This window comes from Anabrus simplex, chromosome 11, assembly GCF_040414725.1.
Source record: "Anabrus simplex isolate iqAnaSimp1 chromosome 11, ASM4041472v1, whole genome shotgun sequence".
Taxonomy (NCBI): domain Eukaryota; kingdom Metazoa; phylum Arthropoda; class Insecta; order Orthoptera; family Tettigoniidae; genus Anabrus; species Anabrus simplex.
The window spans coordinates 27,354,933-27,382,420 of NC_090275.1; the positions used below are offsets into that span (position 1 = coordinate 27,354,933).

General features: G+C 40.8%; 1 protein-coding gene across 4 annotated transcripts in view; it reads left to right on the forward strand.

Moving 5' to 3' along the window:
• LOC136883098 (carboxypeptidase D) overlaps positions 1-27,488 on the forward strand; it is a 209,028-nt gene that overhangs the window by 157,192 nt on the left and 24,348 nt on the right. For 3 of the 4 annotated variants that reach the window (XM_067155284.2, XM_067155281.2, XM_067155282.2), the window contains exons 4-10: positions 7,352-7,485; positions 17,139-17,275; positions 20,357-20,544; positions 22,234-22,416; positions 22,557-22,675; positions 22,755-22,931; positions 25,115-25,207. In XM_067155284.2, the coding sequence (XP_067011385.1) occupies positions 7,352-7,485; positions 17,139-17,275; positions 20,357-20,544; positions 22,234-22,416; positions 22,557-22,675; positions 22,755-22,931; positions 25,115-25,207 (1,031 nt within the window). The remainder of the gene's footprint in view (positions 1-7,351; positions 7,486-17,138; positions 17,276-20,356; positions 20,545-22,233; positions 22,417-22,556; positions 22,676-22,754; positions 22,932-25,114; positions 25,208-27,488) is intronic. The other variant, XM_067155283.2, reaches the window with a different exon arrangement.

Here is a 27,488-nt window from a genome sequence, read left to right on the forward strand (position 1 = left end):
GTGGGGTGTCGCTGATGGTGAGTCGGAGGAGGTCAGGGTCACGGGTCACTGAAAAGCGACGGCGGCTACGACGGATTAAGATTGATTCGGTTTTGGAGAGGTTTATAGGGAGGTGCCACTTGTCACACCAGGAGAGGAAGGAGTCAAGGTAAGGTACAGATCTCTTCTTATGGTTCTGAGGGTATTTGAGTTGCAATAGCGATGTAAAGGAGAGAGAGTATGTCACTGGTAAGACCATATAAAGTATGGTTTCAGTGTTTGGGACCCCACGCCAGGATTACTTGATATGAGAACTGGAAAAGATTCAAAGGAAAGCAGCACGATTTGTTCTGGGTGATTTCCGACAGAAGAGTAGTGTTACGAAAATGTTGGAGACTTAGAGCTGGGAGGACTTCGAAGTAAGGAGGCGAGCTGCTCGCCTAAGCGGAGAGATGGCGTGGAATGACATTATTAGAAGAATAAGCTTGAGTGGAGATTTTGAACGTTGGAAAGATCACAGTATGAAGATAAAGTTGAGATTCAAGAGGACAAATTGGGGGAAATATTCGTTCATAGGAAGAGAAATTATTGATTGGAATAATTTGTCCAGGGAGGTGTTTGACCAATTTCCAACTTCTTAGTGATTATTTAAGAACAGACTAGGTTAAAGAACTGATAGGGAATCTAGCGCTTGGGTGACAGCACTAAATGCAGATCAATTTTTCTTCTTTTCCTACAGCTTTTCCCACACCTGCGGGTTCGCGGGTGCGAACTGCGTCACACATGCAGATTTGGCCCTGTTTTACGGCCGGATGCCTTTCCTGACGCCAACTCTATATGGAGGGATGTAATCACTATTGCGTGTTTCTTTGGTGATAGGTGTGTTGTGTGAATATGAAGCGGGAAAGTGTTGGGACGGATACAAACACGCAGTCCCCGAGGCAGAAGAATTAATCAGAAGCGATTAAAATCCGTCGACCCTGCCGGAAATCGAACCCGGGACCCCCTGAACCGAAGGCCAGTACGCTGACCATTCAGCCAACGAGTCGGACTAAATGCAGATCAATGGTGACTGATTATTGTACAATGATGGCGATAGCTGTTCACTTTTTGCCTGCAAGATAGACTACTGTCTAGACAAAGGCTTTTAAACATTCACTTTAATATATGAGCGACGTGTATTAACAATGCCATTGTATTTTATATTTCAGTCAAGTATGCCGAAAGTTTCTTCCTCTGCGGGTTTAGTGGCTAAGAAGGTAAAAGCGTTGATCTTCTGAACCCATGTAGTCGGGTGGTATGTGAAGTGTTCAAATAAACCAGCCTCATATCGGCACATTTACCGACATCTAAAGGTACTCCTCCAGGACAAAATACCGGCACATCGTCGTCTCCGAAAACAGTGAAATAGAGTAGCTAGGTTTGCTGGCAAGATGTAATGTTTACAGTGCACTATGTCTTCTGGTATGGGCTAGAATAAAATTGTTACTTTCATTGACCTGACTTGGCTTTGACAATATGAAATTGGCTGAGGTATGAGTGACGCTGTGCCGGCCCCGTGGTGTAGGGGTAGCGTGCCTGCCTCTCACCCGAAGGCCCCGGGTTCGATTCCCAGCCAGGTCAGGGATTTTTACCTGGACCTGAGGGCTGGTTCGAGGTCCACTCAGCCTACGTGATTAGAATTGAGGAGCTATCTGACGGTGAGATAGCGGCCCCGGTCTAGAAAGCCAAGAATAACGGCGGAGAGGATTCGTCGTGCTGACCACACGACACCTCGTAATATGTAGGCCTTCGGGCTGAGCAGCGGTCGCTTGGTAGGCCAAGGCCCTTCAAGGGCTGTAGTGCCATGGGGTTTGGTTGGTTTTTATGAGTGACGCTAGTAATGCCATTCCTAATGCAGCCAGTCCCTGCTATAGATGGTGTGAAGATGTCGCTCGTAGGTGCACGCATTTCAGTAGGCTTGGCAGACTGATGAGCAATAGCAACTTCTGGATCAGTGAGGAAAGCAACGGGAAACTACCTCACTCCTCATTTCCCTAGCACGCCTCTTCAGTGACACCTAGGCCATCTATGACAGCTAATGGTGAATCTGTTGAGGATCCAACCAGCCTACGGGATGAATACCGTACATACAGGATGATGTAAAACCAATCTTCTTCTTTAAACTTCACATGAACACACACAGGTTTTACACGGACGTTGGGAAATTAGTAGCAATGGCTTTAATAAAGACAGAGCGTCAACATTTTTAGGTGAAAATGATGGATTCCGGAAAATCATCTTTAGATGCCACGATGACTCGAATGAAAGCTTCGAGCGGCACAACCCGTACCGTGTACTAATTACCTTAGTAGTAGTAGTAGTAGTAGTAGTAGTAGTAGTAGTAGTAGTAGTATCTGTAAAGCTTCAGATTTAATATTTAGTTGCTTCAAAGGCCGGGGATTTTTAGACATCTGTTTTCTTGTGCAGGATGATGCAGACATTTCTTTGGATAACGAATAAGGTTCTAATATTCCTCTAGTTTGGTGAAGATCTCCTCTGTTAGAATACGACCATCGTTTTGATATCGTCGCCTCTTCTCGTTTCCTTCAAAGAGATTCCCATTACCGACCATAACGTTCTCATTTCTGTCCTATCCGACAACTCCTCCCATGTCTTATCACTGGACGGATTACTGTCTTATAAATTTCTAACTTTATTGGAGTGACATCCTGTCTCAGTCTATTCCTGCCATCTCCCTCCACTTACTCCAACCTGCCTTAACTCTTTCACGCACTTTTCGTTCACATCCTCCCGTCAGATCGATCTCCGCGCCCAAGCACTTGAAGTGTTCCACTCGCTTCAGTTGACTCTCCTTCCTGTCTACAATCTTGATGTCATCTTTCTTGCTGCTAACAATCACCTCCGTCTTACATTTGCTCATTTTCATGTCACCCTTCTCCAAGGCTGTGCTTGCCAAGTGACTTCACATCTGGAGCAGTTCTTCTGTATTCGCAAACAAGAGCTCCCAGCACTAGCGAACCGTGAGTTCAAATCAAGGCAAGCAGAATTCAATTACACCAATTTCTACGCAAATTATACTATAATTAGTTTTTATAATTTAATATTGTAATTAACTTCATGTAATTTGGGTATTATAATGATTAACTGAAAATATTATTTTTCTCATTTTAAGGCATAATCTTCTAAACTTACCAAATTGTTGGGACCTTTGTTTTTCTTACGTATTGTATATAAATTATATGAGGAAAGAACTGCAATCAGAGGTAAGGATTTTTGCAGATGTACCGAGCGAGTTGGCCGTGCGGTTAGAGTCGCGCAGCTATGAGCTTGCATCCGGGTGATAGTGAGTTCGAATCCCACTGTCGGCAGCCCTGAAGATGGTTTCGTGGTTTCCCATTTTCGCACCAGGCAAATGCTGGGGCTGTACCTTAATTAAGGCCACAGCCGCTTCCTTTCCACTCCTTAGACATTCCCTATCCCATCGTCGCCATAAGACCTATCTCTGTCGGTGCGACGTAAAGCAACTTGCAAAAAAACTGCAGATGTTATATTGGAGAGTTTTACAAAAAGGAAATTTATCGAATATCTACCTTGGTAAATTATTTCCATCCCTAATTTCCTTTCCAATCAATTGATATTTTCTTGTCCTCTTGAATTCCGACTTTATTTTGATATTTGTTCGTGGCGTCGACCTCTACAGATCTTTTGCCACTACTTTCATCATATGATAGGAACCTGCGTGTAAGTGTAATTGCGCAAGCGTAGTGTTTTGAATGTGAGGAAAGGAACGTTAAGGACGGCACAAACACCCAGTCCCCAGGCCAGAGATATTAATCGTTTACAATTAACAACCCCTGACCCAGCAGGGAATTGAACCCGGGGCCGCCGGATGACAGGCGGACCCGTTGTCCCCTACACCGCGGGGCCTGACATCATAAGCTTTACTACTTTTTAAAACTCCATCAAGCTTATTCGTCTATATTCATGCCCCGCGGTGTAGGGGGCAGCGCGTCCGTCACCCGACAGCCCCGGGTTCGATTCCCGGCCGGGTCAGGGTTTTTTAATTGTACATGATTAATATCCCTGGCCTGGGGATAGGGTGTTTATGTCGTCCTTAATGTCTCTTTCCTTACATTCAACACTCTACACTTCCGCAATTTCCAAATACACGCAGGTTCATATCATATGGTGCAAAGCAGAGGCAAAAAAATATTCTTGGGTCAACGCCCCGAATAAATAGCATTTATAAAAATAATTAAAAATGTCATAAATGCCATCTATCGACTGACAGCTTGGATAATTAATTTTATTAGTTAGTATCTTGCTTTCGCTATTGTGTAATTTTTAGTGCAGTATACAGTCTGAGAGTCTGCGGAACTTCGAACGTTTCACATACTGTAGGGTGCTTTCCATTTTCATATTTGTTTATGTCCTGTGACTGTTTCATTCTTAGAGGAGTCACAATCAATCAGTTTTCCTATATTTACTTTCGTCTCTCGGTGGTGGTCGTGATGGTGTTTACCGCTTTAAGAGAAAGTACAACTGAGCAACCATTCTCTATTAACATTAATCAGAGGGGAAAAATGAAAGGGGTCCGATACTTCGAAAAATGAAGGTATATGACAAAGAAAGACTAGGGCTAAGAAGGGCGTGAACATGAACTTCCTAAGCTTCGATACGTAATACAGTCAGGGCCACCCCCAGTGGGTAGGAGACGAATACACCCACGGTATCCCCTGCCTGTCGTAAGAGGCGACTAAAAGGGGCAACCAAGGGATGAAATTAGAACCATGTGATTACTTGTGATTAGGACCATTACGTGCGGAACAGCGAGGGTCTACGTTACATAGGAGCAGTACCATTATACGAGAAACACTACGGGTCTGGGCGTTGTTTGTGATAATGGTCGTCGTGTATATTCCACCGGTCGGGTTCCACTGTGTTCAGAATGGATCTGCGTTACCTATGAGCAGTACCACTTTATGAGAAACACCACGGGTTTGTGTTACCTGTGAGTGGTGCCACTGCGTGTGACATACCATGGGTCTACATTACCTGTGATTAATACCACTATAGGAGGAACCCCATGGTTCTGCTTTACCAGTCATTACTGTAGTGCCATTTTGAGGGGCCGGTGATCTGGATTTTGGACCCCTTTAGATAATAAGCACCATCCCAGTAATTCAGGCACTGTGAACTCCATCCACTGATTGCTTTTGTTTCACGAGCTTTTTTCGCCGGCATTCGTTTTATATTCTAGTCAGTGGATACATTTTGAAGTTTTAATTTTCGTTTCGTTCACCTCGTACCATTAGGGGCCGATGACCTAGCCGTTAGGCCCTTTTAAACAACAAATATCACCACCGTCAGGGCCGGGGAAGCACAAGAGTTGACCAAGGGAGGTAGGATAGTATAGATAAAGGTGAGTAGCCTGGCACAAGTAGAAGCAATGTCAGGACTCAGCTGAGGTCCCTGCGGTCGCCAACCCACCCACCCACCCACCCAAGTTGAGCTCCTGGAGCCCCTTTTAGTTGCCTCTTACGACAGGCAAGGGATACCATCGGTGTTATTCTACCACCCCCACCCACAGGAGCTTCGACTTCAGAAATCGTTCAAAGAGCCCGGATGTTCAGGCAATAGTAGGTTAGAACGCAAACTAATTTGGCAGGTAGGAAGTGTCGCCTAGCCCACGCTTCTGTATTGTAGCGGCGATTCTAACAGGCCGAGCCCCTAATGTTTATGCAAGTATCAAAGTAGAACTGTTGTGCGAGCTAGAGTATACTTGTTACTTGCTTCACTTAGTTTACATTCTTTCTAACCTGTGGCAGTATAAAGACAGCAGTGGGAATTGTTTGAAATTTCTTAATTTATTGTTTTAATTTCTTTTGTTGTATAAGATTTTTTTTCCTTTGGACTTGGAAGAATTCCGTTTTAGAAACTTTATGTGTTGTATCAAAATTATCATTTATCTGTAATTTTTTTTTTGTTACTGTCAAAATTTGTGAAACAACGTGTACATGCAGTTCTGTAAGCGCGTTTCCTGCTGCGTAAACGAAGACTTTCCTCGATCATTTTTCAGCAAGAACTCCAACTTTTTCATTGGTGAAAATAAGAGTTAATGTAATTGGTGAATGTGAAAGTCGAAGGTTAATTTCTGTTTTCTGGTTGGTTCTCTTTGGTGGTGGCACCATTTCCTGTTTCTCATCCAACCGTACTCCTTCGGTGGGAGCGAGATAGGATCTGCGCCTCTGACCATCGTAGCGAGCCGTCGTGCTCCTCCTTTGGTTCCCTCGTGGGGAAACCTGGTCTCAGGGTAAGCACTGTTCCTACATTTATTTCAACTTCATTTAAATGTGGTTTTCTTTTTACGCAGGAGTTTATCCTCGAGTGTCACGTTCACCGCTAAATTTGTCGAAATGACTTAGCTTTTCAGCTAAGACCATGTACCTTTTTGTTTCGGAGCCAAAATCTTTTTTTTTTTATTACTATATAACTTATAATGTAATTATCCCTTGGGTTCGCCTCCCCGTATTTCTGTGTCGCCTTACGTAAGTGCTGAAAATCTATGCACATTATCTGAAGTGTTTTAGGTAGTAACACAAGTTTTCTGTACCTCTTGTGTTTGGTCGTATTTCTACTTTGGTGTAGATTGGGATTAGTCCTCATTTTAATAGACATGTATCGTTGAATTGTATTTCTAAATTCAAATTCTGTTATTTAATTTCTTTCAGTGCACTGCACATGTCTGCAGGCGCGGTTAAATCCTAAATTTCTTTGTAAAGATCTTGCTATTTTGAGTTTTTGATTTGTTCCTTTCTATTATGAGTTTTGATTTGTTTCCTTTTTCTTAAAATAAATGTGTGTAATCCAAGGGCAATTACCCTCTATGGTTTCTTTCGTCACAAAAGGCTACGTTCCCATGCCGCTTTCCACATCCATTTTGTAGTTGTCATGTTTCCTAACCTGCTGTTTACGTTTTGTAGTGCATCGCTTTTGTTGAACCTTAAGTTTTCTTTTACTGCGTTTAAAATTTCATATATTATTATTATTATTATTATTATTATTATTATTATTATTATTATTATTATCTGTGTAATCAAGCCAGCAACGGTTACATAACCTATAAATGCGTAACCATCCGCGTTCGAATCATAACTGTCATTATTTCATTCTGAACCAAAGAGATGAAAAATAATCTTCCGAAAACCATCTGTAAGTTTTGATTGTTGTTTGAAAAGTTTCCAACTATCTGGTTATCTCCACAAAATAAGGAAACTAACCTGAATTAAGTTGCTAATAACCTTTCCTCCAGTACTGAAGCTAATAGAAGGAAGTGAGACTGAGGAGAGGACATGTCTTGTTGTTGCAGGTCGAGAGCTATGGGTGATGGTGGTGTCGGCCTCTCCCTACGAGCACATGATCGGTAAGCCGGACGTGAAGTATGTGGCCAATATGCACGGGAATGAGGCGGTGGGTCGGGAGCTCATGCTGCATCTCATACAGGTGAGTCCAAGAGGAAAACTTTTCAGTTTCCACTAAAATAGGGATCCTGACCTGTACAAATAAAATAAATAACTCTAACAACAAATGCTTCTTTAGGCTTTGTAGTATAAACAGTATTGTACGTATTTTCTTGTTTTCTATCGTAAATTTAAAACTTTCAACAATTAACTTCGGCTGAAAAACGTCCAGTTCTCAAGGTTTTATAATGGATTGTCCCCCCCCACCCCGTTCGTCGTCTTATAGTCCCATCTCTTTTAGGAAAAGGTAGTGGATCGAGGACTTCCAGAGGCCGAAAAGAAGATTGGGGGTGCGAGGAGAATTTTGAATTAAAAGGTAGAAGGTTGTGACGGGAGAGCGAAAGTAAACGACACTAGCGGTTAAGCGGAGTTAAGTAACTTATCGAATGTAGCACATACTCCGATAAGCGCGCGCACCCTCTCGTTCGTCCTACGTCAAAATATCAGACTTTTTTGTCGTAAATGTTGTCTACTTTCCGTATTTCAAGGTATTATTTCCCAGAAATACACACTTTTTAAATTCATACTTTTGAGGGTCCTCTCAAAATTTCGGAGGTTATGGGAGGACTTTCTGGCGCGAAGTTAACAATTCGTATTTAGCAACCCAAAAACATACAGTAAGCACTTTCCAGAACTACCATATTTTTTCCGGGTAAGCTCCCTATTTTAGTCTCTATTACCTGGACGATTAGAGACAGGGTAAGCGGAACAGTGGAAATGCATTGGCTGCACCCGAACATTTATCATGAATTTCAGCAAATCAAGAATTAACTCTTTAGAGTAGTAGTAGTAATGATATGGGTCATCGGTCAATAGACTGGTTTGCTCCAGCTCTCCATGCTACTCTATCCTGTGTTAACCTTTTTCATTTCTACATAATTACTAACTTACATCCCATATTTACTCTAATCTGTTCGTCATATTTAGAACTGTGCACGGATGCGGATATCCGCTGATTTGTCGCGAATATACGCAAAGTTAGTGTCAAGGCGGATGCAAACTGTATGGCAGTGCGAATAATACTGCTGATAATTTCTAAATAATTACGTTCATTTATTTTGATTGAGGTATAGGCCTACTCTGTAATCTCGACAGGTGATTCTTTCATACATTTCATGCAGTTATTTTTGCGTGTGCTGAGGCGGCCCTTCACACTGGTATGGGAAAATGGTGATATATAACGAACCTTGAGTCCAATAAGCCGTAAATCTGACCAAAGCCTAACTGGCTCCTGCCCGCAATTAGTGGAAGGAAAGAACAAAATTTCCTAAAGAGAACCGCTCAATACGTCTGTATGTTGTCGCAGAAGGAAATCCCTCATACACGTATCACTGTAGGGGGATGTTGCCAGGTATCAGCTCTATTGTATTATGTTAACAAATCTGTCACTTTCATTACCTTCGGTGAAAAAGTGCGGATGCGTTGGTATAGGCCTACATCGATGTTATCGCCTCAAAAACTAACTGTTCTGTTACAAATTCGATTCAGCCCTCTTCATTTTGAATTCGATCTATCCATCTCACCTTCAGCATTCTTCTGTAACACCACATTTCAAAAGCTTATACTCTCTTTCTGAGCTAGTTATTGACCATGTTTCACTTCCATACAATGCCACGCACCAGACTGAACATTCCAAAATATCTCCCTCCCTCCCCGCACCCCTCTCTCTCCCTCTCTGTATTTATTTATTATTACTATTTATTTAGCTTATGGCTACTACATAACTCTGCATACAAATATTCAAAAACATAACAAACAATATAACACCTTAAACAATCAACCAATCTCTAAAACAGTTCATAAACTTAAATCCAAGCTGTCCAACCATTGTACAACCTCGTCAGAAGCACACACAAACTCCTTCAGCTGACCAGAATATGACCTCCTAGGACATTCAGACAGCCACTTATGATATGGTTTGGAGAGAGGGAGTTGTGTATAAGTTTTTTTTAAAACTTGTTAAGTGCAGAGTAATGTCACAACTCATAAACAACATGCTATCTGAATGATTGATCCAGGTAGTTATGGATAACAAACGTAGTAAAATTAAAAAGCTCAACAATGGTCTCCCACAAGGATCTGTGCTCTCTCCATTGCTGTTGTACATTGCCGATATACCCCGCACTACATCACGCCAATAATTCGCTTACGCGGATGACCTAGCAATAGTTACTCAGCAATCCAATGTGAATGAGATAGAAACAATTCTGAACAGAGACCTTGTCATTTTGAGCGAGTACTTTGATAAGTGGTGTTTGATACCTAGCATCAGCAAAACGGAAACCTGTCTCTTTCACCTTAATAACAGGCAGGCAAATATTACTTTGAATGTTTCCCTCGACAACTCTCCCCTACCACACAATCCTAACCCCAAGTACCTTGGAGTAACTCTTGATCGGACACTATCCTTCAGGAAACATTTAATGAATACCGCTACTAAACTGAAGACCCTCTCTGTATATATACCATTGTTTGAAATGAGCAAAGGTCTTTTCTTAACAAAGGTCTTCCTTGCGTTTGCTAATCTGCATTTTAAGTCGTCCTTACTTCTGCCATCCCTAGTTATTCTGCTTCCATTAACCGGGCGAGTTGGCCGTACGATTAGGGTCACGCAGCTGTGAGATAGTGGGTTCGAACCCCACTGTCGGCAGCCCTGAATATGGTATTCCGTGGTTTCCCATTTTCACATCAGGCAAATGCTGCGGCTGTACCTTAAGGCCACGACCGCTTCCTTCCCACTCCTAGGCCTTTCCTTTCCCATCGTTGCCATATGGCTTATCTGTGTCAGTGCGACGTAAAGCAAAATTGAAAAGAAAGAAAAAAACATTCCACTAAGACTTCATGTTCTAATCTAATATTCCCTGCATCACCTGACTTTGATCGAATGAATTGTTATTTTCGTGTTGGAATTTTTATCGTAACGTTGTACTTCTGTGTCCAGTTTCTCCAGATCTTCTGCAAACTCAAATGAGGTAAACGGTAACGTCGGTAAATCTCAGAGTTTTGATTTCCTCTCCTTGGATTGTGGTTCCTTTTCCAGATTTCTCTTGGATTTCCTTTACCGCACATTCTATAAAAACGCTGAAAAGAAGTGGCAAACTCCCGGCCTCTTCACTTCTTTTTGGATAGCTGCTTCTTTTTCACAGTGCTAGATTATTATCACTGCAGACTGATTGTGGATAATTCTTTATCGGTATCTGATCCCGATCACCTTATGGCCCGAATCGCCCAGCCAACTCACTCGGTAAAAAACGATGTTTAGGCTGCGAACTTAATGAAGCTGTGGAAAAAAGAGGAGATATTCAAGCACCATCGGATCATTCTTCTTAATCGGAGATAAAGAGAGGAAGAAATAAGTTCATGATGGACACTTTCCAGCAGGCCTTGTAAATTACAGTCCAGGTTTTTGAGCCATTCAGGTGTCGCATCAATAAAATCTTGTCTCTCGTCTGGGTAACACCTGATGGGACACGTGGTAGACTGTATGTCATTCCCACAGTCGCAGGCGGCTGATGGTTTCGAACCACATTTATATGCCAAGGCAGCACAGCGTCCATGATTAGTGCGTATCCGGTTTAATCGGGCCCATCCGAGTTGCTTCCATCTGAGTAACAAGTTCGCAGACGGGGAACTATCGGTTGTCTTCATTGGCCTACAGCTTCACTACAATTAAGACCCTAAATATGTGGGTGTGACACTGGACAGATCCTTGATCTACCGTTAACAACTTTTTTCAGACTTCAGCTAAACTAGGAGTAAAAAACAACATCCTGCGCAAACTGACGGATTCTTCATACTACTAGTACTAAAATGTTTTAATTCCTCCCCTGAAGGGGGATGCGGGCCTCTTAGACGGTGATGCCGTCTCTCAGTCCGGGAGACTTGTTACTCTGAAGGAGATGCTCGAAAAAGGTGAGCGGGTTGGCGGCCGTGGCCTATATTAGGAACTGTCCCGGCACTCGCCTTAGTGCATGAGAATGGAAAACCACGGAAAACCACACTCAGGACAGCCGATGGTTGGGGCCAGCCGTGAGGTCCAGCCCTGACCCGTCTCCTGAATGTATAGGCGTAGAACCACGGTAAAGCCGTGGCCAGCCCTCCTCTGCTCGGTTGGCCGGTCAGAGTGCAGAGCTGTTTGACCACGGACCAGTCGTGGCCACTTGTGAGCTGAGACCCACTCAGCAACCACCGAAGGCTTCTTCGTGGGGCTCTCAAGCAAAAGTACTTCGAACGACTGCACTTGGCCTACTAGTATTTTACTCCGTGGCTGAACATTGTGCACCAGCTTGGCTCAACAGTTGCCATGTTAAGAAGATTGACGTCCAGTTAAACCAGACTAGTTCACTGGTTACAAACTCTCTGTGATATTATTCCTCCACATCTTAGGAGACAAAACAGCTTAATCCGAGAATATCAAATAAAATTGTGCCCAATCCACAGTTGCCCATCAGTGCTGATATTTCAGATGATATGATATTAAATCACCGAATAGCTTCAAGAAATCCACCAGTATCAGCAGGGCTGATTCACTCAGTCAACAGCTTCAAGCTGCAGCAGAAACGGAATGAAGAAAGGTCCATCAAGGCACTTCCACAATGGCGTAGAGTCAAATAGCATAGACTAATAAAAGGCCCCCAGAGATAGTGGTGAATTTCATCTAAGAACGAAGTGACCTTGCGACCATACATTCTGCTACTACCCAATGCTGTTTTACAAAGTGAAAGTTACTGAGTTTAGTTCTTAATAAAATACCCCTGTGGTCGCATAGTGATCTCCTTCCTTTTCTTCCTCACAAAAGGTCCTTCAAAGTGAGGCTCACTAGCTAACAATGACGTATCGTATGCAACTATCTTCATATTGGTCCATATTGTTCCACCTAATGAATACATATTTATGTATGTGCCTATATATATATACACCTGTATCACACTGTGGGACTAGTTCCAATCATAAAATCATCTTCAGGCACTTATAGCTAAAAATTGACAACGTATGACGCTGTATGTCTGCATGTGTATAAATAGTCGCATATAAATAAATATGTATTGTCTATTGTAATTCTATTGTAATAACAAGGACGTAATTCATATAAAGTTGACGTCATTCAAGGGCGAAAGTGATCGATCACCCTGTAGAACTATTGTATTGGATGCCGCCTTGAGGTCATCCTTGTCTGACACTGTTGAGGTATGCTGCTCTAGGTCGTCTTCCTCTGGGTCTTCCGCCTTCAGTTCATTCTTACAGCAGCGTGACCCACCGATTGGAGTGGTTTTATCAGATGACCGATAAACTGAGTTATCATTTTCTCAGTGGCATCGACGAGGCTGAACATTTCTTGTGTCACGAACACTACTTTTCCTTCCTGGTGAAAGTAATCGTAGCGTACGTGGAAGTTGGGTGAAAAAGGAATTAAATTATTTTTATGAGGGTACTGATCTCAAAAAATGAAGATGTTACAGACATTAAAATTTGTATTTGAAATCTTCTTTCAAAGTAAAGAAATGCGTATTCTTCTTTCGGAAAATCCACTTAAGGATGGGGTGTGAATGAATTAAAAAAACTAGTTGAATTCTTTGTATGAAGGTACTTATAGGCCTATCTTAAAAACTCAAGATGTTATAGATGTGGAAATTGGTATCTGCCGTCTCCTTTAATAAATAAAGAAACACATATTCTTTTGTTTTCGGAAACTTACTTAAGGGAACGGGGTGAAAGAATTGAAAAATTATTTGAATTATTTGTATGAGGATACTTATACACAAGTTACAACATACTTGTATGTAAACAAACTAACGATGTTACAGACGTGAAAGCTGGTATTTTAAATCTTCTTTAAAAATAAAAGCGTACAGTATTTATTTTCGAAAAGTTTACACCACATTTCAAATGCTCTTAGGCCATCTCTCTAAGCCTTTCTGCGGATCTATATTTCCCAGGCGTATGTAGTAACGCCCCGTAAGAATATTTCTTATTAATCTCTACTGTATTGTTTCCGACATAGTTTTAGATATTGTTAGACTTTTCTTTTTATTAACTGTTCGTTTTGCGCGTGTTATCCTGAATAAACTTTTAATGTCCACTTATTTAATACAATAGTAATGTTGTTTATAGATGTAATTACAACATTCTAATATTATATACAGTACTAGTTTCGACGCATTTTTGCGTCATCTTCAGCTGAACAAAGAAACGGAAAATATGCAAATTATATAAAACTCATGATAGATATTGAATTGTGCGTGATATAAAACCCTATGGAATCTATACATTAAAACAATGACGCATAATAAAGCCTCATTGAACAAGTTAAAGACTCCTGACTCGAGCTGTGCTTTGTTTACCGCACGTTATTTGCGTTACGATCAGTCTACGGCCGTATGGGGTTCCACATTTGAACTGAGAAACATACATCCTGTTTACATCTTCAGGAGTTTTTTATGTTTTTCCACCTCATAGGCCTTAGATATAGAAGAATTCCGTCATACCTAAATTTTATTCAGCAATATTCACGATCTTTATAAGATGACTCCGCAGTTTATGAACCGTACGGTAGTTGAATCAAGGTCTAAAAGTGTTTTAAAACACACAATATTTTATTATTGTAAACTGCTCACCAAACTTATTGAACTTACTACTGTATGTCCACAGGGACATGAATCAACTTGAGAACGGTTATTCAACATTCAGTATATGTTTGACTCGCAAGTCTTTAACTTGTCCAATAAGGCTTTATTATGTGTCATTGTTTTAATGTAGATTCCATAGGGTTTTATATCACGCACAATTAAATGTATATCATGAGTTTTATATAATTTGCTTATTTTCTGTTTCTTTGTACAGCTGAAGATGACGCAAAAATGCGTCGAAACTAGGAATGTATATAATTAAAATGTTGTAATTACATCTATAAACAACATTATTGTATTGAGTAGGTGGACAAAAGTTTATTCATTGTAATTCTTAGTTCAATACGGACAAAAAATGAAATTTCTTACGTTAACTGTGTTATCCTGGTTGCAAATTAATCCTAGAACACTCGCCCTCTTTCACCACACATTACCATCCCTTCGTAAATTTTACTCCAATTTACAATGTTTACATTTTGTGCGTAACAACTAATATTTGGTAAGATTTTGTATATTTGGAATTCTTGCAGACAGAAACCTAACATGAATCAAAGTACGTACCGGTATTAATCATTTGATGCGATTGTTTATTAAAATACAGCAAACTTGATACAGAGAAAATATTAGAGTATATTAACACGTTTTATAATAACTTAATCTTATTATACAACATACTAAAATAAGCCCATAAAACTATGAATGTGGGGGTTTTTACAACACGAAGAAATTAAAACTACCACGAAAATAGTGTCAATGTAAAAAAAAAAGGGCATAAAACACATTTCACAAATTAAACTGCAAGAATTTTCCTGCAGTTTTAACTTGTTTACATGCCTCTCAAAAAACATTCGTTTCTTGATAAATATTATATTGCGATCAAAAACATAATTTTCTGGTGCATCATTTTCAGAAGAATCAGATGTAAGTTAATTAGGGTCTGTTGGGGGTCTAAAAATGACAACGCGTGGGTGAAACAACACAGACTAATTTCGTTTCCTCCTTCAGGACTTAGATGCTACTTCTCATCAAATATTCGTCCCTATTACTAGTATTATGAACACTATCATCTTTCACGAAGTCGTCTTTTTCACTGTCTGTCTCAACCTCTTCATCTTCATCTGATTTGCACAATAATCGCCAATAATTTTATCTGGTATTCTGGTAGCCATTGCTCTTCTACAATGCCCTATGATAAGATAGAGTTCAAAGTGACAAAAAGCAATACGTGTATACGGTACTTAAGATACCGGTACTTCAAAAACTGTACGGTAAGTAACTGTTTAAGTCGTAATACTAACGTACCGGTACGGTACGTATCTTTGTCAGTTAAAAACGAAGTCGCCGTGAGATCCCATCCTATATTGCACTATCACTAACCGTTCATCAATACGACGACACCCACCCAGTTTCACAGGAATTAAGAAATATATCACCAATCGCTCACGCCACAGACAACTCCTCCGCGAGAAATTCAGCTACACAAAATAGTGGCAGGCACGCAGAAGTGGAAGGCAATAAAACTATACCGTACTAAGTTTCCTACCTACCGTCGTAAAAATTACGAAGGGTTAGAGTTCTAGGGTTAATTACGATTATTGATGACAACTATATTACCCGCGCTGCCCGGGCACTTTCTTAATTGTCTACCTTTAGGTATTTTGTTACCTGTTAATTATGTGTGAAGCGAATTTTTGTAGATTTCGTTATTGTGATGTTGACGGATACTTCAACCACTTTCCACCCCTGCCCAGAGGGGTGCACACACATATATCCATAATCTGGGCCATTTTGGACTTTTTTCACCCCTTCTCATCCCCCATGCCTATAGGGGCTTAACTTGGACTTAAATAACATGCGGAGTATCGCTGTTCATCTCAGCGACCCCAAAACCTATGGATTCGTCAATATTTTCTATTTTTATATTACAACCCCTCCACACCTCCACCCATAGGGGTGGCTTACCCCCACAGCCCTTTTTTCCAGACAGCCATGTGTGCATCAGAATCTCTCTTTGGTCTAGCCTAAATTTACGCTCGTGCCTACTTCGAACCGCAGGCCTTCTACTGTAGAATCCTTGAACTGACTCGCCATGGTTACGACTGGTCATTTCTTCATCCGATTCCTAGAGCGAGGTAGTGTGATGCTAATATCTCCATAACTGTTGGTTTTAGGCCCTTAAAACATTATTTTAGGGGCCCTCAGGGCCTTACCGAGTTTTGTTCTTCGCGTCGTGAGACTTAAAATGAGCTCTGTCTCGTCCTTGTGCAACAAATTCTATATTTCGTCTATATTGGCCTATACTGACTTTTATAGGCAAATTTTTGATACCTTGTGTTACATTATTTAGATTTTAGTAGGGATCTCTAATTGTTTTGAAAATAAAATACGGCCCATGTTACTTATTGATCGACATCCACTCCATGGTCACCGAGCTGCAAGGTCTCGCCTCAGATTCCTCAAGAACTTCCTTGCTAAGACTCTGCCGCTAATGGGAACCAGAGACAACTCGTCTTAACAGATGGAGGAACTCACTGCACGCAGACATCTCACTAAAAGTACTAGCGCCTGGCGCAGACCTACCTTACCCTGTATAGAGGTCCCTCGATGCAAGACCAACCTGAAGAAATGGGGGATCCTTCCAGCAAATGCTTTATAGACCTAGAAGTTGGGTGAAAGAAGTTTTTTAAATCGGTTCAATAGCTTTTGAGTTTATCCATTACAAGCAAATAAACACACAAATATTTTTCTCTTTATAATATTAGTACAGAAATGGAACTAACATCTAGGTCATCGGCCCCTGGATTGAAAATTAATGTTGACCTCTTCCATCAGATGGTATGAGGCCTCGAAGATAACCAACCGATCACTCCAGAGGTCTGCCTTCTGATTACAATCACAGGTGCATTTCATAACATTGGTTTCCTTCTTGTTAATCTAATACTACAAATTTGTTTCAACTTTGCATTCGTAAGTTATGTGCTATGTTCAATAATATTTTTGGTGCTTTCAGTACCTGGTGACGAGCTACAGCACTGATCCGTACATCAAATGGCTGCTGGACAACACCAGGATCCACATTTTACCATCCATGAACCCTGATGGCTTCGAGGTGGCTCGCGAAGGACAGTGTGATGGTGGACAGGGCAGGTAAGCATCAGTCTGCTCCATCTTATGAAGTGGTGAAGATGATCAAAATAGCTTTAGGGAACTGACTGTTTCTGTTCCTTATGCACGGCAAGGTTCCCTGTGTTACACTGAATAGATGATTATTATCAAAAAGTACAGTACGTTCGTTTGCGGTCCTGGGCGGACTACGGTATGCAAGCGAGCTTAGCGGAAACACACAGGTGTTACCCGCTTGCTGTATCGTGATGAATATAAATTTTCGTCTGGAGTAAATATATTATTATTTTATTATAGTATAATCTTGGGATGCCTAAAACCAACGCCAGTGCAGAAACTGAACCCGATTGTTGGAATAGCCCCACCCAACATCCGGAGGGCCACTGCTGCATACTCCCAGAAAACAAAGCAGGAGAATGACCATCGACATCCACTCCATGGTCACCGAGCTGCAAGGTCTCGCCTCAGATCCCGCAAGAACTTCCTTGCTAAGACTCTGCCGCTAAAGGGAACCAGAGACAACTCGTCTTAATAGATGGAGGAACTCACTGCCCGCAGACGTCTCACCAAAAGAACTAGCGCCTGGCGCAGACCTAGCTTACTCTGTATGGAAGTCCCTCGATGCAAGACCAACCTGAAGAAATGAGGGATCCTTCCAGCAAACTCAGACACCTCGTGTGAATGTGCTGCTGAACAAGATCCAAGCCACCTACTTACCTGTCCTCTCCTGGACAACCCATGCACATCACAAGATGCTTTTAGAGGAAACAAGACCATCGCAGCTGCAGGTTTATTTTGTAAATGTTGACCGGACTTATTATTGACCACATTGCACCACTTGAGTCGTTCCACGTTCACTTTCTCCTTGAAAGCTGTATTGGTTAGTTCTTGTGATCTGCCCCGTACTTTTTCATTTGTTCCGATTGTAATTTCCTCAGTTTGTCTGAAATCGCTATAGCCCTTATATGTGTAATTTCTGCTGAAAATTTGAGTCTTAAGAAGGGCGTTAATTTTATTTTAGTTCTCTGCATCTGCTATGTCGAGTCAAACTGTTTTGAGATCGTGCTGAATTTCATGGATCACCCTCTGGGGGTGGACGACGCAGGCGAAGAATACGCCCACGGTATCCCTGCCTGTTGTAAGAAGTGACTAAAAGGGGGGATCAAGGGATGATTAAATTAGACTACTTGTGATTAGTGAGGTTCCATAGGTCGGCATTACTTGCGGATTAGTACCGCCTTGCGAGGAAATATAATAATAATAATAATAATAATAATAATAATAATAATAATAATAATAATAATAATAATAATTGCTTTACGTCCCACTAACTACTCTTTTACGGTTTTTGGAGACGCCGAGGTGCCGGAATTTAGTCCCGCAGGAGTTCTTTTACGTGCCAGTAAATCTACCGACACGAGGCTGACGTATTTGAGCACCATCAAATACCACCGGACTGAGCCAGGATCGAACCTGCCAAGTTGGGGTCAGAAGGCCAGCGCCTCAACCATCTGACCCACTCAGCCTGGCCTTGCGAGGAAAACCATGGGTCTATTTTACATAGGATCAGTACCATTATGTGAGGAACACTATGGGTCTGGGCATTGCCTGTGATTAGTTCCACTAAGTGAGGAACACTATGGGTCTGCGTTGCTTGCGAGTGGTGCCATTGTGTGTCACTCCATGGGTCTACAATGCCTGTGGTCAGTACCACTGTAGGGGGAACATCATGGTTCTGCTTTACCAGTGATTAGTACCATTATGAGGGGCCGGTGACCTGGATTTTGGAGCCGTTTGGACGACAAGCATTATCTCCGAAAATAAGAAATTGTGAATTGGATCCACTGACTGTTTTGGATTCATGGTCATTTTTTCATCATGATTAGATACTAGTCAGTGGATATATGTTGAAGTTTTAATTATCATGTCATTATGTTGCACCTTGTACCATTAGGGGCTGATGACCTGGTTGTTAGGCCCCTTTAAACAACAATAATAATAATCATCATCATCATCAATTTTGTGGACCCATTATCCTTCTGTCTTCTTTCCAAGATTTCTCATCACTAGTTGTCATAAAATTCGGTTTTCTGCTGGTGATTGTCAATCCCTCTATAGACAGTTTCATTAGGAAGGATTCTCCAGGAGCCTTTGACCTGATATTCTTTACTTATGCAAGTTCTGATTAGTCTTCTTTCAGATTTGAGGAGCTGATAAGTTAATTTGTTTTAAATTTGGAACCGGATTTCACAAGCATAAGTGGCATCTGGAAGACTTGTGGTTTTATAGCGCAGAATCTTATGTCTCTATTAACAGGCATTTCTTATTGTACATTAACCAGATTAGAAATTCAACTTTTTTTTTCATTGTGTTTCTTCTATTCATCCATGTTTCTTTCTCATTTAAGTTGTGTGTGATGATTTCTATAGATGTTTAAACTGTAGAATTATGTTAATTCACTGATCATTTATAAATACCTTGTGTATGCTCAGGGGTTTCATGGGATGATCTCAATTTTCTTGTTTGATATTTGTAGACTTTATAAAGACACATATAAATTAAATACATAAATAAATCCTATTTTAGGGCAATATCAATACATATGTATCAAATAGGTGGTCTTATTAAATATTCTTGATATAGGGTCAACTTCAGTACAGAACAAATGAGATTTGTGACTTGTCACTAAGTGGGACATTCCGAGCTGTCTTGAAGAGATGGCGTGGAGTGACATTAGTTGATGAATAAGCTCTAGTGGGGCTTTTAAAGGTAGGGAAGATCCAACTTCGAAGATAAAGTTGGTATTCAAGAGGACAAACTGGGGGGAAATATGCAGTTGTAAGAAGATGAATTAGGGTATGGAAATAACTTAACTAGGGAAATTTTCAATAAATTTTAATTTCTTTGAAAAGACTAGTTAAACAGTTGACATGGAATCTGCCATCTAGGCAACAGCCCTAAATGCAGATAAATCTTGATTCATTCATTCATTGATTGACAATGCATACTTCAACTGAAAATATATCATGTTAGCAAAGATACAATTCAGCTAAGTATAAAAGTAGCTCTTCTCAAGGTACCCTACACTATAATTGTATTTTGTAGGTATAATGCACGAGGATTCGACCTGAACCGCAACTTCCCAGACTACTTTAAGCAAAACAACAAACGTGGTCAGCCTGAAACAGACGCAGTCAAGGAATGGATCTCCAAGATCCAGTTTGTACTCTCTGGAGGCATCCATGGAGGAGCCCTGGTAGCAAGCTATCCTTTTGACAACACTCCGAACTCAAGTAAGTGTTAATAATAGCGTGATCTACATTGTGCTTTGTAAGCCTCTGCACATTAATATAGGAGTATTAACTTTGACTCTCAGTGAATCCAAGATGTGCTTATTCCAAATAGGATACTAAAATTGGAATTCACACATAATACTAGCTGAGATAACAAGATTGTAAAATCATGTGGGCTCCGGAGAATAACAGGGATGATTTTGAGGGTAAGATTAGAGCAGCAAGTGAAAGTGTTCCATCTTCTTACTGTCAAGGATGCAAAAATGTGCAATGTGGTGTATAGTGGTTTGTGTGGAACAAGAGCGGAGGAGGGGGATTTTGAACATATTTTGCTGATAAAATTGTACTGCAGTGATGAAAGTGCACTGTATTTTTACTGTATTTTTTCAATTACTCAAAGCCTCCTCCTTTAGATCATACCATTCTGCTATACAGGTAAAGTAGAGAGATTGCTGACACATACTCATCAGGAGTTTGGACTGAAAATATATTACTCTACTAACTTTGGGCCACACATCTTACTGAGCTGTATGTGCCTCAAGCATGCTTTCAAGACATAATTAGGTTTACATCGTGATAAGCAGAACAACTTGAAATTAATTCTAATATTTTTTTGTAATAAAAATAAATGGCATATGGCCTCTGGAGAGGCCTGGTGCAGGTCTTTTTCTAGTAGACGGCATATTAGGCGACCTGCATGTCTGTGAAGATCAGGGCCCTACCTAGGATGATATCTAATGTTCAATACGCCACACACACCCAGCCCCCGAGCCATTGGAATTAACCATTTAAGGTTAAAATCCCCGACCCGGCCGCGAATCGAACCCGGGACCCTCTGAACTGAAGGCCAGTATGCTGACCATTCAGCCGAGTCAGGCTTTTTTGTAATGAAAGGTAACCATAGCAAATTTTCTTATAACCTAAAGGATTTCATATACAGGAAGAGTCCTGAAAGAGATGCCATCCTTCCTACATGCCACATATTGGTAAATGAGTCCATTCAGTCACAGTCACACCATTTCTGTATGACCATAGAAAACCCATTAAATTCAATGAATGGATAATCAGATTGAAAAGCAATAAAACTCACCCCATTACAAAAGTGTTGCCCATCACAAAATTTGAAGCTGAAGCATTACTCAGATTATCATCCAAAAGCCTTGTATGCCATGAAATGTCTGTTACCAAATTGAAGAGGTTTGATCAACCAACAGTTGTTGATCTTTACTAATTTCTAGTTGAACTGTGGGATCAAAAACAAAGCCTTATTTAGTTTTTGTATATGAATTGCCAAGATGTAAACTCTGATTACTTTCATTGGTGCTACAGTGCAAAGGACTTCCTCATAGATGTCAAAGTCTTTGAGAACCAGGGCTGACACTGTCTTGCTCCTCATCAGATGATACCTTGTGTTCTATTGCCATTATTCCTATACTTTTTTATAGGACTGTGTGGAGATATCATTTTCTATGTCCAGAATGCCTGAAGTGTGGTCTCTACAATAATATTCCATTGTGCGAGTCCACATGGCACCAATATCTTGTACTAACAGTCAGTTGCTTCTGTCTCTCTCTGTTCTTGCTTACCTAAGGAATGTGCCGCTCTTCTCCGTTGTGTGCAGGTATGGACTAGTGCATGTTTTGTGCGTAGTTAGTGGCTCTATCTTAAGATTCACAGTAATGGAGGTAGGGCCAGTGTTCCAGAGCTATTCATCGACGCCCTCACTGACGCCAGACGATGACACCTTCAAGCACCTGGCACTGACCTATTCCAGAAACCATCCGGTGATGAGCCGAGGGGCTGCCTGCAAGTCTGGTACTCCATCCTTCAGCCAGGGCATCACCAATGGCGCAGCCTGGTACCCTCTCACAGGTAAGTTAACCGTTAGCACTCAAATTAGTTTAGCTGGTCACAAACCTCTACTCGTATTTATTTTTCTATATGATGTCACACTAGTTATTTCTATCCTCATTATACCACACAGCCGATCCTTTATTGCCATTATGTCACAGGTGGTATGCAGGATTTCAATTACGTGTGGTACGGCTGTATGGAGATCACGCTAGAACTCTCCTGCTGTAAATATCCTCCAGCCTCAGACCTACCTAAGTTCTGGGAAGAGAACAGAATGGTGAGTAACATCTGGTTTTTGTTTATATCATACTCTAGAGAAGGGGCCCCGCACATAACAAAGACATTTCCTCTTTCAGTCTCTAGTCAAGTTCCTTGCGGAGGCTCATCGTGGAGTTCAAGGATTTGTCATGGACGAGAACGGCAATCCGGTGGAGAAGGCTTCTCTCAAAGTAAAGTCCCGAGATGTTGGCTTCCAGACTACAAAGTATGGAGAGTTCTGGAGAATATTGTTGCCTGGAATTTACAAACTTGAGGTAGGTGTCATTTGTGGAAAAATAATCTTCTTTTATTAAGCCTTGTATGTGAGGTCAGCATGTCCATTCTTTACTATTTTCTACTACTCCTCTCTATTCAGCACTTTCTCTTCCATCTAGCCCTTTCTCAGGTCTTCAGCTATTTTATCTGCCCATCATAGCTTGGGTCTGCCCACCCTTCTTCTTCCTGGCATTTCCAGCCTGTGCACTCTTTCTCACATAATCCTGGGTTCATTTCAGATGGGCTGTACCTTAAAGCCACAGCCGCTTCCTTCCAACTCCTAGGCCTTTCCTATCCCATCGTCGCCATAAGACCTATCCGTGTCAGTGTGACGTAAAACCACTAGCAAAAATGAACGAATGTACATCATATTCTTCCCTTAATACCCATGGCATGACTTCTTGCAGGTGATAAGACTACGAAGTAGCCAAACTCTCGGTGCGACGCATATCGATTACTAGAATGTAATGGTTTCAATTTTATTTCAAGAAATAAATTACAAGTAAAAACTACATTTCGGAAAAAGTAATGATAACAAGTAGAAATTACTAAAGAGTAGTTGTTAATAGCAGTTAAATTACTTTTACCCAATTACTTCCAAACTCTGGTTGTATTTTATAACTGATCAGTATGCTGTGTAGTATTGCATCTCCTGCATAGACCAGCTTCACTTTTTGGTTTGCATTATAAATGAAGTTCCTCTCTCTAACGAAATATTATAAAATAAATTATAAGCAGGTTGAAAAATTTCACTCAAACATTGTGTTTGATTTAGGGAACAGAAGACTTTTGCCTCATATCGTGTAACTCTACTGTGAGGAAGTCGTCTTTGTTACTGTTTTCATAAAGGCACGTGAAATGTAACTTTGAAGTTTGTTCAATCAATCAGTTGTCATTGATCTGCATTTAGGGCTCTTGCTCAGTGGCAGATTCCCTATCAGTTGTTAACCTAGCCTTTTCTTAAATGTTTTCAAAGAACTTGGAAATTTATCAAACATTTCCCTTAATAAATTTTTCTAATCTCTTATTCCCCATACTATACATAATAAATGAATGAATGAATCAGTCAATAATCAGTGTCCCACTCCAGTTGGCCGGGTGTGGTTAACAAGCCTCCTCCACTCCTTTCTGTCCTTCCACTTTTCCTGCTCCATTACTTCTGCCACACCCAGCCCGGCTTCTCTAATGTCCTTCCAGATCTGATCCATCCAACTTCTTCTCGGTCTTCCACCGGGTCTCTTTCCCTTAACTTCTCTTTCCAATTTCCTTCTTGCTACCCGTTCCTTTCCCATTCTCTTTACATGTCCAAACCATCTCGGTCTTGCTTTCTGTATGTTCTGTACTAACAGTTCTATATTTAGCTCTTCTGATTTTAATATTTTGAATTCTCTCTCTTGTCTTTTTAACAAATTTTCTTCAAAATTTCATTTCTACTGCTTGGATCTTACTATCTTGTCTCTTATTACTTACCAGTGTTTCTAGTCCGTATGTTACAAGTTGTATGAAATACTGTTTATATTATGTTAATTATAATTATATTGAATATTTGCCCCAATTTGTCCTCTTGCTACTTTTAAAAGCTCCACCGCTTAGTCGAGCAGCTCATCTCCTTACTTCCAAGTCTTTCCAGCCCAAACTTTGCAACATTTTTGTAGCATTACTCTTATGTAGAGAATCAACTAAAACAAATCGTGCTGCTTTTCTTTGGATCTTTTCCAGTGTTCGAATCAAGTAATCCTGGTGTGTGTCCCATGCAGTGGAACCATACTGTAATTGGAGTCTTAGCCGAGACTTGTATGCCCTCTCTTTTACATCCTTACATTAACCCTTAAATACTCTGTCATAACCATATAGAGAGATCTGTAATCTTTGTTTACGAACTCGTTTATGTGATCACCCCAATGAAGATAATTCCATATATTAACGCCTAGGCACTTGGTCTTCCCCATCAACACAGTCATTAAAACTGACAGAACTTTTTCTCTTGATATAACTTACAAGCTGACTTCTTATCCCCTTCACTGTTATGCTTCAGTTACATAACTGGAAGTTTATACCATGAAGAGAGGGGAATACTTCTTGTGAATTACCTCTGATATTCATTCTTGCTGATATACACTTCTTGTCGTCATGCAGTATGTGGTGTTTTGCTAGTGAACTGACGTTTCTATTTCTCTTGCAGGTATATGCAGATGGGTATTTACCCAAGGAAGTGGACTTCATGGTGGTAGAACAACACCCAACTCTGCTGAACGTGACTCTGCATCCTTCCAAGGTAGGTGACGGACGTTCGAGGTGGGAGGTGCGCCCTGTACAGCTGTGGCACGTAGTGCCCTCTGCCAGCCATGCACCCAGCAACGTTAGGCCCCCAGGTGGTGGCGGTGGTGGTACGGGTGGTGGGGACCGCGGAGAAATAGACATGGCTGGGGACACGGTGGATGGACCAGACGGCACTCCGCTTCAGGCGGTGGACACGGAGCCATACACCTACTACAATCCCCAGAATATAACGGACAAGCCCTGTTGCCAGGGTGATGGCTACCAGATGAGAGTAGCGGACTGGACAAGATCTCCCCACAGCGGAGCCCAAGACATCCGCACCCTAGTCCCTATTGTCCTCAAGGTCATGGGGTTGCTGGTATCTGCACAGACATTGTGATAGTTGAGGAGCATCAAAAAATAATTATGGCTTGTGGAGTTCAAACACTGACTCTTGTTGGATAGCACTTCACATATATATATACATAGGAAGAATTCTTTGATGTTCCAGATGTGAACATCCAATCTCTACAAAACACTACTACTCGGTCCCATCATCTGTATGCTTAATTTTACTCTTGAGTTGGCAAGTCACTATCTTTTATCCAGCCCTCTTCCAGAAAAAAAAAAATTAAAAATTCAATGCCAAATGGAATAACCTAAAGCGGGAGAGAGATGTTAGGTTGCTTTTTCTTTCTTTCTTTCTTTCTTTCTTTCTTTCTTTCTTTCTTTCTTTCTTTCTTTCTTTAACCTTTTAAGGGTCAGGTTTTTGAAGTACTGACATGTCCCACAATTTAGGTTTTTTGCAAGCTCATAAATAAAGTCCATTATAAATTAGTGCAGAGGCACAAAATACATTTTTTAATGCCCAAGTCATATATGATTGAACATACATCTTCATTATAGACTGTTATGCTTTTCAGCGTTCAGTCTTCAAGCCTCTGTGAATTTATTAAATGATGCCACAATCCTATACTTGTAACTAGTTCTGTGGCCTTGTTTAGTTCTATACTCTTTATACTTAAATCGTTAGAAACTGAGTCTAACTATCATCGCCTTGGTCTACCTCTATTGCTCTTACCCTCCATAACAGAGTCCATTATTCTCCTAGGTAACCAATCCTCCTCCATTCACTCCACATGACCCCACCACCGAAGCCAGTTTATGCGTGCAGCTTCATCCATAGAGTTCATTCCTAACTTATCATTTATTTGATCATTTCAAGTACACTCCTGCCATTGTTCCCACCTGTTTGTACCAGCAGTCATTCTTGCTACTTTCATGTCTGTTACTTTTAACTTATGAATAACATATCCTGAGTCCACCCACCTTTTGCTCCCGTAAAGCAAAATTGGTGTGGAAACAGACTGATGTAAAGATAGTTTCGTCTGGGAGCCGACTTCCTTCTTACAGAATACTGTTGATCGCAACTGCGAGCTCACTGCATTAGCTTTACTACACCTTGATTCAATCTCACTTACTATACTACCATCCTGGGAGAACATACAACCTAAATACTTGAAATTATCGACCTGTTCCAGCTTTGTATCACCCAATCTGACATTCAATTCTGTTGAATTTCTTACCTACTGTCATCGGATTAGTCTTGGAAAGGCTAAGTTTCATACCATAATCCTTGCACGTATTTTCAAGTTCCAAGATATTAGACTGCAGGCTTTCAGCACAATCTGCCATTAACACAAAGTCATCAGCATAGGCCAGACTGCTTACTGCATTTCCACCTAACTGAATCCCTCCCTGCCACTTGATACCTTTCAGCAGATGATTCATGTAAACTATGAACAACAAAAGTGAAGGATTACAGCCTTGTCTAACCCCTGTAAGTACCCTGAACCAAGAACTCATTCTAACATCAATTCTCACTGCAGCCCAATTGTCAATATAAATGTCTCTGATGAATTTGAATAATCTACCCTTAATCTGATAGTCCCCTATTATGGCAAACATAGATTTTTAAAAAGAGTGAAAATCACACATTCTCCATAACTAATCATTTTGATGGAGCCAGATGTTATGGCAGTTTCCTGGTATTCTGTTTGTACTCTGTTTTCAGCAAGTTTAAGCATAATCCAAACTACAATTATTGAAGATGTTATGTTATAGGCTGTTGAGGTATTTTACATGATTATATTCAGGGCAAATGGAAATATTAAGTTTCTTTAAAATATCCTTAAAAATTATAAGCTTTTGCTAGGAACCAGTTTGAACTAAATAAACTTTTAATAACCATAATTATTTTCAAAATGTTCTGTATAATCTTGGTATAATGAACTGCA